We start from the raw sequence: 16,765 nt of genomic DNA on the forward strand, positions 1-16,765 counted from the left end.
CTTTTCCCCACCCGAACATAATTTACGCCGAACAAATCAACAAAACAACGGATCAAAATAATCTATCTGGCCATTTCGATAAACAATACATAAATGCATCATCAAATACCACCGATAACTTTTTTAATTTTGTAGCTATATATGAATAATTCAACATTTTCTGATTATTTCCCACGATCTGAGTTTGTCGCCGACTCCATTCCGTGACGTCACTGGATGTTGATTCGAGGAGAATAATATTTATTAATATTATTTTTAACAAGTTCCAAAAATAACAAGTTTGCAAGTAAAATACTGTCAAACTAGAACAAATGACTGATTTATTTCTTACGACAGGGCTGAATTTATTTGATGGGCCATATCAAATAGAGTACTCAATTTTTTTTAAAAACGAAAGTACTATTTCAAAGATTTACCGTTCTTGTTTGGGGTTTCCCTTTCAAATGTATTTATAAAAGTAATTTGTTAAAAAGGTTTTACATGAAGATGTTTAAATCTATTTACATAGAATAATTTGTATAAAAGTTTTATACATACCTGTTATTTTTTGGAACTTATTAAATATAATTTTAATAAATATTATTCTTCTCGATTCAAAATCCAGTGACATCACGGAATGGAGTCGGCGACAAACTCAGATCGCAGGAAATAATCAGAAAATGTTGAATAATTCCTACACAGCTACGCGATTTTAAAAAGTTATCGGTGGTATTTGATGCATTTATGTATTGTTTATCGAAATGGCCAGATAGAATAATTTGATCCGTTGTTTTGTTGATTTGTTCGGCGTAAATTATGTTCGGGTGGGGAAAAGGCGTTTCATTCCTTGTGTTTTTTTATAGTATATAGGGGGTATATTTGGATATTATAATTAATATTGGTTATTTGATAGAATTTCAAGTTCCTGTGGTTTACCTGACAGTTCTTGTTTTCATGTCTGTGGCAGTTGCCCAGTTTAAGAATTTTACACCAGCTGCCTGTACGAACAACAATATCTGTTAAGGGCTGCAAAGAGACTTTGACATGTTTTCACTTGTTGTAAGGCTCCCACATTTACATTTTTTGTAAACGTTTACACGATTGCTAAAAACCGAAACGATACCGTTCAAATGATGGTACTTCTATGTACTATACTATATCATGTATTCGACTTGCCAAATGACTCTTAATTTCTATTTAATACATGTGCAAATAAATATAATGTACAGGGCTCATCACAAGGGAGTCGTTACACATTTTCTGCATTGTATCCCCATTTCGCTCTTTTGAAAGATCAAAGGAAAATCAACTTTACCAAAAACAAACGATTATGGCACATCACATTTTTACTTTGGAATAAATTAATTAGAGTTGATAAAATTCATTATTACAGGCAATAATTAAGATATTTTGTAAGACAATTTGGTCATATCCCTTAAACGTAAATATATTGTAAACGTTTATGAATGAAAATCATTGTTCCCAGTCACATCAGTTTAGTGTCACCAGTTTCTGTTTTACTGAATTTGAAGAGAAACTAGCACCAATGAAATAGATTAAAAAAGAAAACGGCATCCTTATTTCAGTATATTTTTATTGGTATAAAACACCTTAAAGGAAGAGATATATGTTTTACTTGCAGTACATGATGCAACAACAACAACAAGGAAAGGGTATACAGCATCAGCAACGAGGTGAGTCGTCAGATGAGGACCAGTTTAATCTGTTACTACAGGAGAGGTTACAGGTATCATCGGGAGATTCTAGAACAAATACAGGAACTGCCAATATTGGTATGTGTAGTAATGTGATATAGTTCTCATTAAATAAACAAGCTCAAATATGTTATCTTCATTTTATTACATTACTAGGTGGCTGGCAGATCTGAAAATAGATATAAGCTTTAAATGATATCTTGTCCACAACTGCTTGGCAAATTTTGATAAAATTCAACAGGAATTATCCTTACGTGTTTTTTTGTTTACTAATCATTACAGTCTGCTGAACAAGATTGCTGTCTGTATATTACAAATAGAAATAAAATTTGAATGACAACTCCTTATTTTGAAGAAACTTAATACAAATAGCCCAATAATGTAATGCTGCCCATGTAAACTGTAACCCTAGGTGTACCATTTTTAAATAACTCCAATATGGAAGTTTAGCAGAAAAAATTAACAATGGTATTGTCAGATTTAGGTATCTGTATTAAGTGATGAGCATTATATTTTATTGTGAAAGATATAGCCCATGTAGGGTGCGAAATTTGGCAAATGAGGGCTACCCTGAGTTGTTATTGACATTAATGTTGTTGTTTTTTTTAACAGATACAGGACAGATGGGTGGAGTTGGAAAAGGGGAGGGCCAGCCTCAGTTGATTGTGTTCAGTGATAGTGATACCTCTACCACACACGATGTAAATCAGAATAAGAAAACATTCCAACAACCATTAGTTAATAAAAAACCTCCAGGACCTCTGCCTCAAAAACCACCTAAACCTCCCAGAAATGTGAGTACTCATGTTTCCTTTGTTTAGCTTATTGTGTCTTTACTTAATGACAAATTTTCAAGACATATTTTTTCTGCGTCATATACCTTGAAATATTTGATATTATTAAGTTAGATCAGATTAGATTGTGAATAATTATTTCTGTGATATCCACTCTATTTCAGGGTGATTCTCAACCTCTTGTATCTATAACACCACCATCATCCCCAAAGACGGCTGTGAAAGGTCATCGTCGAAACGTCAGTGATACTTCTGGCTATCGTATGGGTGGGAGGGGCAGTGCCTTTAGGGCATATGGTGGAGGGGGTCCAGATACCCTCAGTGCCATTCATGATCATAAATCCAAATCTGCAACCACTAGTCCTATCAACTCACCATCTAGGTAAAAATCTCATTAAAACAATTTTTTTACTGGTTCACTTTTTCTATTGTGAGTTAGGAAAGAGAAAATGAGAGGATATTTACTGAAGAATTATTTGATGTAATTATTTTAATACTCCCTATTCTCACATGTTTAACATTTTCATAATATTTATGTAGATCCAGCTTAATCTTCTAAATCAAAGCTTTTCATTTTGCAAGAAAAAGGGTTTAGTAAAGAAGAAATTGAAAATAAAGTACAAAAAACTGTACTCTTTATCATCAAAGATGATTAATTCTTGTAAATTGAAAAATTTATTAAACAAGATGTAAAAAATGCTTTTCCAATTTACACATTGTATATTTTGACTTGACATTCTTAATTTTTTTACTTGACATTATTAAATAATTATATTTGGTAGGCCAATTGGAATGACTCGGACAGTATCCATGGATGAATGGAATCCCTTTGAAGAAGATAATTTTGGAAATGAGACGGAGGATTCCATATTTGGGAAAGAGTTTGATAAACTACGAAGAGGTTCAAACAGTAGTAAGCTTTTCTATATATAGACGTTCAAAAAGATGAATATGTATAGTTTGAGCATTAAATTGAGCTGGAATTTGCGTCTTATTTAACAAGCTTTGTTATTGATACAGAAAGATTAAATTATGAAATAGCCCAGTTTATGTATTGTATTTCAGTATCTGCACATAAAAATGATGCATATTTTTAGGTTACCTTATCATGCAGTCATCTTCTAGCTGTAAATTTCTTTTAAATGTAGCTGTTGTAATTGACTTTTTCCTTGAAGATAAAAAATATTGTCTTTAAGTTAAGTTTAAGGTATTGTTAATATATAGTTTTTGAGGGTTTTTTTTTTTTTTTTTTTTTTTTGGCAACTACTGCTTATTTGTATTTATTGCTTCATTATGTGTTCTAATAAAAATGTTAAATTTTTGATATTTCCTAGTTAAAGCAGACATGAAGTTTTACAAAATGAAGTTAAAATTCAGGTTTTCAACATAAAATATTTTATTTTGGAAATATGATGTACGTTATAATGCTCTCAAGTTTTATTTTAAAGTATCTGTTTAGGGGAAAATCTATAGATAAATTGTTGACGTCCTTTGAACCACTTGTCCTTCACTTCTGTAGGACTTTTGAATCTTTCATGTGAGGAAGCTATTCAGCTAAAATACAGTGGTTCTACTATGATGCCCACACTTGCCTGAAATAATGCATAGTAGGGCACCTGAGGTCTACCTCAAACAAGAAAGTGGGAAATTTGCCTTTTGACTTTCACAGTATTTGTGACTTAAAATTCAACAACAAATGTATATGATGATAAATCTATTTCTAGAAACATAGAAATATATCAAATAGCATATAATGTTACCATGCTACGGAGCCCCTAAGGTGACATTTTCCACACTTTTTTCCCCGGAACTTAATTCGTTTTTACGAAATAATAATTCGTAATTACAAAATAATAATTCGTTTTTACGAAATATTAATTCGTAAATACGAAATATTAATAATATTATTAATATTAATAATATTTCGTAAAAACGAATTAATTTTTCGTAAATACGAATTGATATTTCGTAATTACGAATTAATATTTCGTAAAAACGAATTAATATTTCGTAAAAACGAATTAAAAGCCGGGGGAAAAGTGTCGAGAATGTCACCTTAGGGGCTCCGTACCATGCACATAGACTGTATGTATTTTTTTTTAACATTTAGTACATTTCTTTACAGGTATATCAAATGTTAAGAGTAGAGAAGATTTGGTGATGTCAGGGTCTGATTCTTCCACTGATCCATTCCAAAATGCTCCTTTCAAAAAGCATGGTAAGTTCTTATTATTTTGTTCCACTTACATATATGTATAAATTTGTAACAAATTTCAGAATTCTTTTTTCAAAGTGGTAAGTAAACTTTGATATCAAATAAATATTTCGCTATCTTGCGGTGGATATTTTCTTATCTTCATAACTTCTGACTGTTTCCCAAATTATATAATTTCTATCCCAGGCATTTATTTGTTTATTAAAAAGGACATATATTTTCTGTGTGTATATATACATGTGTACCCATAACCATAGCATGTACAATGTGTTAATTATAATGATTATAGTATATTTGCACTAGCACCTGTCAATGGCACATTTTTTCTGGTAAAAAAAAAATCATAAAAAAACAACAACAAAAATATATTAAAAATGTATGGCTATATTTTGAAAGGATGAGAGAGATTGATTAAAAGACTGTATAAATTATAATTTGTATACTTTTTAGTGTATTGTATATTTTGTGAACTATGTTCTGTTTGGCCGTGGAAAGTTTCAGCTGCCTGTTTGCCCTTTGTGTTTATTAAAACAAGGAAAACTTGGGAATATATTCAGTTAAATTGTTGATAAATATAGCTATATAATGGTTGTATTAATGCCTGTTTGCTTTTTAAAATAGGAATTTGTCCAAATCCTATATATGAAAATTTAATATTGGTGAAATGTTAATTATTGTCAAAAGAAATCTTTTAGCAATATTTTGCACATATATCCTGTAATCTTCACCTTAAACCTCTTGCATTTAAAAGGCAAACAGACTGAAATTTTCCTTTGGCATTGCAGGTACTCATGTAAGATAACCTCTGCTCTGCCAGCTATATATAGGACTGCATGAATTACCTCCCTTGTATATGTGCCTGAAATACCAACCACCAAACCACAAGTCTGCTCTGAAGATTGCCTGATTGTTTCTTGTCAGCTTGACTACAGATTCTACTTGATCTTTCCCTGCTGTGCTTTGGTGAAAGTCTGCAGAGTTGTTCCCCTTCATGCTTTTGGAAATGACATCTTAGGAAACAGACGAGGATTTTCTAGTGCTCTGACAATCTGTCTATCTACCTGAAGTGCATTTGGATGTATGCAGTGTTATTTATTGTTAATCTGTGTATCATGTTATTTGACTTTATTTATTTCATCATTCATCAGGTGTTAGATAACATAATTTGTTTCACTGAATGAGCATTTACAGAAATATCAAAGAAAATCTATGCATTCTAAACAAAATTGTTTGCAATTTTAGTATGCAGATTTCAAATAGTAAATTTTCAAGTTTATATTTATTTGAATTTTTTTTTGATGTGTTAAACTTACTTGTAAAAGTTAAAGGGTTAGGTTGTCTCTGGTGCTTACATTGCTTTTTAGCTGTTTCGAAGAAAAAGTTGAGCTTTTATGATCACTGTTTAGTCGTTGTTGCCTCATGCAAAATCTTTACTGTAGCCCATTATTCAAATATTTTACAAATTATCAACATTTAACTTTGAATACTTGCTTATCATGACAAAATGCAGTTAAAAGACAAGTGAAATGATTCTGAAAGTTGGAGTTATGCCCCTTTCTAACCTAGAATTTTTGTCAAAATTGGTTAGTGATAGTTGTTGTCTTTAACAGACGAGTATTAACACCACATGAGGTGCTCTTGTTATATTCTATTTTAAACTGAAATCTTTGTTAAATGATTATGAACTAAAGTTTTTGTTGATTTCGGTAATTTTAAGCACTTTAGTATTTTGAGAGGCACACATTTAATTTTATATGCTACATTTTTGTATCTGTTTGAGAACCCTTATATTTGAGTGAATCTATGCCTGTATTTTTTCAGAATTTCATATGGATGGTCCGAACTTAACTCTAGGAACTATATGGGAACAGTGGCGATTATAGATATTGTAATATATAGATAATATATATATTATATATTTAGATACAATAAAAGGGAATCATTCAATAATGTATAAATGGTGCTCTCCAAAATTTATACTTTTGTTTTATGAAAGTTCATTTTGCTGTGTATTAATTATCTGATTTTTATACGCCCGTTTGAAAAACGGGACGTATTATGGGAACGCCCCTGGCGGCGGCGGCGGGCGGAGGCGGCGGGCGGCGGGCGGGCGGGCGGCGTCCAATTTTGTCCGGAGCATATCTCTACATGTATGGAGGGATTTAATGAAACTTCATATAAATGTTCACCACTATGAGGAGCAGTGTCGCGCACATGAACCAGGTCTCTAGGTCAAAGGTCAAGGTCACACTTAGAGCTCATTGAAAAATGCTTGTCCGGAGCAAAACTTCCACATGTTATAGAGGGATTTCAATATTACTTGGCACAAATGTTCACCATTGTGAGGCGGAGTGTCGCGTGCAAGATTCAGGTCCTTGCGGCCAAGGTCAAGGTCACACATAGAGGTCAAAGTTCAGATAAAAAAATATGAAGATGTGTATATGGACCATTTAGTCATCATTAATTGAGGGATTGTAACACAAATGGTCATTATCAAGACTATGGCTGTGATACATATAATTTAGGTCAATATATACAAGGTCAAGGTCACTAAAGATGATGAAATATCCAGATTTTGTAAATAGAATTTAAATCAAAGGGAGACAACAAAGTTATTACTTTGTTCATAAATGACTTACACAATTACTCCCTTGATCTAAAAATAGAATTTAATCAAAGGGCATGAAAATAATCCTCTTTCTTGGACTTGAGTATGTTGTAAAGAATGTAACATTTATTTTCACATGTTTCATTCATTGGTCAAGATTCTTAACTGTGATAACTATGGTGTTCTGTAGACTTGGTATTTGTTCATAAAGATCATACAGTAATTACCTTATCAAATGTAAATACTTTCTCATAGAAATTTAATTATATTTTAATTTTCAAGTAAATATCAGTTCAGCTCATTCAAAGATTAAGAATTGTAATGAAATGTATTTCCTAGAATAAAATCTTAAATCAGAATTTTTTAGTTATTAAATTACATGTACTTTTTATACGCCCGTTTAAAAAAAGATAAAAATATGAAGATGTGTATAGGGACGATTTAATCATCATTTATTGAGGGATTGTAACACAAATGGGTCATTATAATGACTACGGCTGTGACACATGTACTTTAGGTCAAATATATGCAAGGTCAAGGTCACTAAAAGATGGTGAAATATCCAGATTTTGTCTGGAGCATATCTCATAACATGTATGGAAGAATTTTTATAATACTTTATGAAATGTTCACCACCATGATATGTATTGCTCCATGCATGATCCAGGTCTCCAGGTCAAAGGTCAAGGTCACACTTAGAGCTCATTGAAAAACGCTTGTCCGGAGCAAAACTTCTACATTCATAGGGGGTTTTCAATATAACTTGGCACAAATGTTCACCATTGTGAGGCTGAGTGTCGCATGCAAAATTCAGATCCCTGCGACCAAAGTCAAGGTTACACTTAGAGGTCAAAGTTCAGATAAAAATTTAAAGATGGTTATAGGGACCATTGAGTCATCATTTATTGATGGATTGTAGCACAAATGGTAACTATCATGACTACAGGTGTTACACATTTAATTTAGGTTAATATTTGCAAGGTCAAGGTCACTGGAGATGATTAAATATCCAGATGTTGTCCGGAGCATATTTTCTACATGCATGGAGGAATTTTAATGTTACTTTTATAGAATTGTTCACCACCATGAGACGTAGTGCCCTGCACATAAACCAAGTCTCTAGGTCAAAGGTGAAGGTCACAGTTAGAGCTCATAGAAAAACACTTGTCTGGAGCAAAACTTCTACATGCATAGAGGGATTTCAATATAATTTGGCACAAATGTTCATCATTGTGAGACTGAGTGCCGTGCATAAAATTCAGGTCCCTGCAACCAAGGTCAAGGTCACACATTCTGTGCATATCTTCCCTATTGATTTGTTTTAAGGTTCATTTAACAACACAGTGCAAAGAATAAAAACTTGCTTGCTAGATAACACTTATCCATAATGCCCCCATCTCCATCTAAAGCTTTTTCGTAAACGGGCGTATTTTGTGACTATGGCACCCTTGTTAAATTTGAAATTCAAGTGTAAATTTTCCATTTATATTCGCATGCATTTTCTTTGCCAAAGATAATTTTCTATTTTAAAGATGTATTAATTGCCTCTTTCTTATGTTAGAATCTACACTGAATCAGTTATCTGAGTTAAATCTTGCCTAGAGGTGTGAGATTATGTTCATGCTCTACTCTGTCCAGTGCTTGAATGTGGCTTATTTGAAGGTTATGATAAGGAGCATATATCTGTTATGTTGCTTTGTGAGACAGTTCAAACTGTTTCATTTTCAATTATTGGTCAATCATTGTTACAATAGTCATTCTCTCTTGAAGTATATTACTAATTCAACTTGACAGTAAAAATGTGAGTATAATGGCACTTAAATACTATTTTATTTTATAGTATTTCTAGATATATTTGTACATGCACATGTTAAGGTTCTCAATATTCACATTACCAATACATAGATTATGAGACTTAATTACACGCTAATTCTGTCATATTTGTTTGGCCTAAACATGATAACTTGAAATACCATATACTAGTACCCAAGTTTATTCCTTCCCCTCACCCCCTTTAAATGTATCCCCCATCCCCATATCTGACATTTGTAATACTTGCCACAAGTGTACAGTTAATTATAGAGAGAGAGAGATTGGGACAAGTTAAAAGTAATATGTATTCCTTAACCCTTTACTTATTAACAAGGAATAATAGGGCTATGCTTCTCACCAACAATGTTGGCATAACACTTTTTGTTCAAGGTTTGTGTGCAACTTTATATCATGAAACACTAAAGGTATTGAGCTGAAACAATTCACTAATGTGTTCAACAATGATTGTAGGTCACTGCCCGAGGCCCATTACTCTAGCATGAATTTCCAACGAATTGTTCACAAGTTTCAAAAGATATATAATATCAAGCACAAAAATAGTTTATTTTACAAATATTTTATTCAAAAGTTATGAGCTCCATACCTTAAATTTGTATTCCTATTGTGTGTCTCTTTATTCTGTTTGTTTTCAATGTAAAAAAAAACTACAGAATATTTCACAGTGGCCTTTTTACACTGATTATTTTCCTGTTTTTAATGATTTTTCTCACTATAATGTATATTTGGATTATGTACCTTTATATTTTTGTCTTTAAATTTACATTATGTAGATTTCTTTATGCATAATTCTTCAAGACTGGTCCTCTGTGTTTTAGATATCCCTATATATTTTTTGATAGTTGTTAAATTGTGTTGTACATAGTTTATAGACATACATTTGGGTGTATATATATTAAGGTTGTTTTGTAGTTGTTGTTTTTATCAGGGTAGCCATTATGTCATGTGATTATTATTATAGATATGTGATGGTATTGTCTTAATGTTTCTGTTTTCATCTAGAATATTTTATCTTGTTTAATATGTAAACCATTCTATGAACAATAAAAGAATGTTGTTGTGTAAATTTATTTTGTTTGATTAGTTTGTAAAACTAACAGTAGATTAGAGACTAGAACATTTGGGTAGAAGTGTGACATGATTTTATTTTTGTACTATAATGTGTCAATTAAAATATGTAACAATTTAATTGTACTAGACTCTGCATATAAAAAAAGTATTTGTCAATAATTGTTGATCAAGTGTTGCTAAGTCATGGCAGTTGTGTAATATGGTAAGATGTAGTAATATAGTATATTGTGACGTTTTATGTTTGCTTCTTGTTTTGAGGTCAAAGATATTTTGAGATTCATTATGAGTGTTAAAGGGATATTCAGGCAAAATAATGGCAAAAACATTAAAATGATCTTATGTACTCAAATCACGCTAAAATGACTTTTTCTTGAAGTTTCAGCATGAATTTCTGTTTAAACTCTATATATTTTGGGTTTGAAGCATAAATATATCTATATATGTTGAACAAAATTTAGACGCCAGTAGAATCACCAAATAGTTTTAAAACAAGTCTGGTGACTTGAACAAACCCTTGAAGTTACAATAACAGATATTGTGGATATTGTATGATTGAAACAAGCCTAAGTCATTCATTTGACATGTTCTTTAACGTTTCAAGATTTCACTTTGACAACTATTGTGAAATGCTAGCGCTCTAACCTAACCCACGCGGGTCAAGTTAGGAAACCACCATTTTATTCTTTATATGGAGAAAAGTTTTGTTCCTTTGACTGTCTAATATATATTTTTTTGAGGGCATTTACAGAATAATGAATGAAAAATTCAAAAACTAAGAAATGAAAATTTTGCCTGTGTCTCCCTTTAAGCTAAACACTGTTATACATATTTTATAAAGAGACACTTCTCTTCTTGTAAACCAATTATATTGTTTTATGTCAATAACAAAAAAATAATATACATGTATAAATCTAAGTAAGATGAGCTTTAAGGTACATGTAGGTACAGTAAGTACATGTAGGTATTGTGATATAATGAATTTTTTAAAGTGTATATAAATTTTGTTTCTGCCAAATTAAAAGCCAAATATATAGAAATTTATACATGAGTAGTTATTTAACATTTTTTGACATTGTTCGTGATGAAACTGAATTTTAATTTGTTGAGGCATTATCCATACTTTTGCAGAATTTGCTGACATTTTTTTCAGAATTTTCTGACATAATCAGAATTTTATGATAGGATGTTTATTTATGATATACATGAGTGAGATCCTAAAGCTAAATAATTTTCTTTAATCAGAAACCATTTTTTGTTGTTTCCTTTAATTTATTGGAATTTACTTGTTTGTGTGAATGTTTTGTTCCTTGTTATAACATTGTGATTTTTTTCTTGTTAATTCATTTTTATTCTCCAATCACATTGCATTTACAAAATCAGTTGTCAAAATACATATTATTTGTAATAGGAATGTCAGAGTTAGCAATGTCAAAACATTGTATACCACATAAGTTCATAAGTGGCTATAGGTATAATGTATAAGTTATAATGTCATTTAGTTTGTGCCTGAAATAACTCACAGAGGGGCATTGAGGTCTTCCTCCACCATTAAAACTGAAAAGTCGCCATATGACCTATGTTGTAATGGTGCGACATAAAACCCAATAAAAAAACATAATTCAATAATGTCAATGTAAATTATTATGAAAATATTGTATCAACCACAGTCATACTAATTTGCAATCTTTATGCTGTTATATTTACGATGATTATGATAATGTACTACCACTGTAAAGATGTATTGATTACCAGCAGTATTTTAATTACATTTACCATCCAAATCTGGCTTTTTACTGATTTTTAAAGAATAAAAAAATAAAACAATGTTTTTATGACAAATAAAAAAACAGATGCATATTACAGATTTGAAGCCAAGATATGTAGAGATGTGTAGATTTTTAAGTTGATGTCAGTCTATAGATGGATGAATAAGTCCGCAAAGGAAAGGATGTCATTGCTATGTATAACTGGCCAGCATATGTTTTGATTAATACACTAGTTTCCTGTTGGCCTAAAAAACATAAATATTAAATTATCTGATTTTCAAAAAAAATTGTTTTCTTTTCATTAAAGTAAATGCAATATAAAATACATTATACATCATTATCAAAGAAAACTTAAGTAGATGTTGCCTTTGCTTAAAAGCTTCTAGTTGAGTTTTTCTTGATATTTTCAATTACAAAATTAGTAGTGTCTAGTATTGTTCATCGAACTATTTGCTTATTTAAGGATTCATTGACTATGTGTAATTTCTAGAATAGCATGTATTATATGATTATGCCTGAGTATGTCAGTTATTAGATGATGTGAAATTGTTATAAAATTGTGATTTTTGTGAAGCCTTAGGGACAGCATTACTGATTTTTGTTAAGTGAAAAGCACCTTAATTATTATGCATGTTATATTTTATGTACACATTTGATGTCAGAATTTAGACTTTTCTAGATATGTTGATTTGCCATTGACTAGAGCTAGTGCAATATATGTGATATGTATATAAAACACGAAATATATACTGGAAATATATGTCTTCTTGTTTGTTTGACTTCTTTAACAAGTTTATAAAACACACATAGAAATACATGTGGGATATGAGCATTACATGGTCGCACTATTATCACCCTCCACATTAATCAAGTCTTGGTTGCCTGCTTGGCTTCATTGTCATGTTACTGATTCTTAACCACTTGGTATTCCGAGATTAACTTGATGTCCTGAATTTAACTTGATATCCTTAAATTAACATATCCTAGATTAACTTGATATCCTTAGATTATCTTGATATCGTGGATTAACTTGATATCCCAATAATAACTTAATATCTATGATATTCACTGGATATCCTGAGATCATTAAACTGCCCCCACCACTTAGAGGCAAGAATTGTTGCCAGCTAGGAAGCTAGCTTAATATAGGTAGATTATTTTAAGCACATGCCATCTTATCCGTGAAGTTCTATAAAGCAGGATGTTTGCAGTCTTGTGCCATCAGTAAGGCTATCATTGTCCAAGAAAATTGATATTATTGGTATTAAGTTTTGCAACACAAATACAATATATTTTAAATATTGACTCTGGAATCTAGACTTAAAACTTCCAATTTAATTGCTTCAAGTATAAAGTATGAAGCCATAAGCAAAACAACTACTGTAACATTTATATACATGTACATGTAGATATATTTTGTGATGAGACAATATGTGTAGCAACATTATAAAGTGAAGGTTTTATAACATAGTACAAATATAATCTTTACAATTTTGATAGTGAATAAGACTGATGGGTTTTATTAAGCTCATTTTTTACTTAAGATAAAAAAGACGTTTATTACGGTCAGTACTTAGTTGATATAACTGAGGGTGTTTATTTAGCTCAGTGCATAGTACAAACTGTCCTTTGTCTTGATGTTAAATGACTTTATTTTTTAGAATGGAACTTTAATGAACTTACAGACACAAGTGCTAAAGATAAAAAAGAAAAATATTTGATTTAATGAACTTCTTAAAAGTTCTTACCAAAACATGGCTTTGTTTGATTCAAGCCAAGTTTTGAATTAGGAATATAATTAATTAAACTGTTGTTTGATATATTTCAGATCATATGTCTGACAGTGATGATGACTATATGGATGGTAATGATAACTCGAGTAAATCCCAACGAGATAATCAGAAATCTCAGGAACCCTTCTCCATGAGGGCAGCACTTGGCATGTCTTCCAAATATAACAAACTAGTTGATAGTGGAGATTATTATGATGGTGATCATCAAGAAGATGAAATTAACAATGATAAATCTTCAAATAAATACAATAAACTGATGGATAAAAGCAAAGGTGATTCTAAAAATAATAAGTCAAAGAATGTGAATAACAATAATGGACGAGGGAAAGCTAATTTAGATATGAAAAAAGACATTGCAAAGAGCTGTAAAAATTATGAAGAAAATCTTCAAAAGTACAAAAGAAACTTGCCTAAAAATACACATATAACACCATCTGGTGATATCATTAAACCACGTCACCGGCGACGGGAATCCAGTTCCTCACATGCTGATGAAGATAGTATATGTGAACAAAAAGGAACTGAGTTTTATTATAGGGAATTGGATGATGAGTATGGAAGTCGTCCTAGTGCTCATGTTACAAAAAAAGATCATGATGTTATTTCCATGATTTCTACATCGAGTCAGGAGTACGATCCTACTCCAAAGCATTTACCTATTCCTCTGCCACAGAACAGCACCTCCGAACAAGATTCTGCTTCTACGCCCCCTGAGAAACCTGATCCCATTATAGGACATGAACATGGTGTCCGTCCTCTGCTTGATGATGATGAACTAGAAAATGCATATGGTAATCCAACACCACGAGCATCAGAAACAACAAGTGAGGCAGAGACAATTTATGCTTCACCTCAAAGCTCGGAACCTACGTCTCCTGTGCCGAAACAAGAAAATACAGATATATTCGGAGCTGCACCATTCAAAAAGAAAATGTCTCGTAAAAGGAGACCAAGTTCTGGTTTATATTCAGGAGCAAAAGCAAGCTCAAAAGATGACATTTACAAAACATCTGCTCATTCTAAACCAAATTTACCACCAAAACCTAAGCCTTCATCAAAATCTTCACAAAATAAAGATGATTCTTCTAAAGCAAGTTACACAAATAGACATCGGAACAGACGACATGCGTCTGGAGGAGAAATGAGAGTAGGCCTGTTAGCTAGAAGTGATGATAGTAGTGATAACGATGATGCAAATGTAAATGATATATTTGGAAATGCTCCATTTATGAAAAGGTCTTCAAGTTCAACTGATGCTGTTTTGCATATTTCTCCATTGTCTGATCAATTAAGAGGTAATGTCATTACAAATGACCCAAACTTTTCAACTAAGACCTTTGAATCACGAAATGGTATTGCCAACAGTTTTAGTGTTGATAGTTTGAATCTCAGAGCAGAAGCTTTACCAGACTCCTTTGGTGCCATACCCTTCAGTACTATGCAAGCTAGATCTGCTAGTTCTGTGATTTCCCATGGAAGAGCAATGAGTGAACAAAGGTCACCTGTACCCGGAATTCAGACTGTGTCTAGTCCTGTAAGTTCTCCCCCAACCATTCCAGTAACATCAAGGTCTACAACCAGTCCAACACGCCCAGTTCCAGCACCAAAACCAACACATTACCCAGAATCAAGTGGATCTGTGATAAAACGTGAACGAGAATCAGTGAAAACACGAGAATCTCTGGAACCTGCACCAAATTACCATAAATTCAAAGATGAATCGGACTCTGATGATGACAAGTTCTTACAATTAGAAAAACCTAAATACTTTAAAAGTAAGCAATCAAGGAGTCCACGCCCTCCGGACAGAGACATTGAAAGTTCAGCATTTTCAAATATGAGTTTTAATGATGATTTTGATGATGAAGAAAATGAAACTGTAAATAGTGGAATGTCGGCATCAATGAACGAAGCTAGTCTACAAACAATGAAGTCCTCACATAGCCAGAACTTAAATGTTGGAGGGAACCAGCAAACTGTATTTGTGAAAGACCCTTCTCCAGTGAATCAGGACTCGATCAAACCACCCATTGATGGTGGCTATGATACGTCGACTTGGCCACGAAAACGACACAAAGTGCCAAGCAAACAACACGCTACGGCTGAACCGTTTACAGTTAAAAAGAGGGTTGATAGTATATTTAGATAAATATTTCTAGGTTACACCAATTTTGTCAATTGTTGTTGTGTTGATCACAGATTATTTATTTGTTGATGTTTCTTGTTGACAGTAATTTGCTGAAATTTTGTCTGGACTTTTTATGTTTTATTTATTATTTTGCTATCTTAAGAAAAATATGTTTATGTGTTATTTTGTGTAAGTATTTCCATACAGTTTTATGATAAAAGCAGTCATACCTAGGATAAAGGGGAATGTAGCTTCTTATTAACAGACATAGGTATAAGAATATAATGTCCAACTATTCTACAAATTTTTAATCTGTTGTCTTAATTTCAATTTGTCTTGAGGGGGATTGTCAAAGTAAACAAGATAAGATATTGTTCTAGATATTTTCAAGCTTTGGAGACCATCCACTTACACATTTATAAGACTTGAAAGATAAGGAATTGATAAAGAACAAGGAGATATGATACTTTAGGTCTTTATCACTTTACAGGGAAATTTATGCCATCATGTTCAAAGGTGCTTAACATTTGATGATAATTTTTCACATAAATATTTTAGACTTTTTTGATGAAACTTGAATGGATAGTCAATCTTAATACTCCTAGAGTAAACAGTTGGGGATCATAGTTGATGGTTTGTCCTTCAGTCAAGCAATCAATCAATCAGTCATGAACAGGACATATTAACATAATTTATCACATAAATCACAACACAGTAGTGAAATTGAAGTTGTTTAATAAAAACATATTACACTAATGTAATAACCATGTGAATAAGATGAATGATAACTTTATTCAGTATTTAAACACACTGTCAATAAAATAAGCTTTCTGAGATAGAATTGACTACTGTTAAAATCATTAATA

At 31.8% G+C, this 16,765-nt stretch overlaps 1 protein-coding gene across 1 annotated transcript; it reads left to right on the forward strand.

Annotated features, from left to right (window-relative positions):
• Positions 1-1,621: 1,621 nt before the first annotated feature.
• LOC132731420 (bromodomain-containing protein DDB_G0270170-like) lies at positions 1,622-16,339 on the forward strand (the record flags this gene model as incomplete). The annotated part of the gene is given in 6 exon segments (XM_060717602.1): positions 1,622-1,772; positions 2,307-2,488; positions 2,653-2,870; positions 3,271-3,401; positions 4,614-4,706; positions 13,807-16,339. Coding segments are annotated over 6 exon segments (2,889 nt in total), but the record flags the coding sequence as incomplete, so codon positions are not given.
• Positions 16,340-16,765: the final 426 nt, after the last annotated feature.

This window comes from Ruditapes philippinarum, unplaced genomic scaffold, assembly GCF_026571515.1.
Source record: "Ruditapes philippinarum isolate M1 unplaced genomic scaffold, ASM2657151v2 ctg6149_1_1_1_1, whole genome shotgun sequence".
Lineage (NCBI taxonomy): Eukaryota > Metazoa > Mollusca > Bivalvia > Venerida > Veneridae > Ruditapes > Ruditapes philippinarum.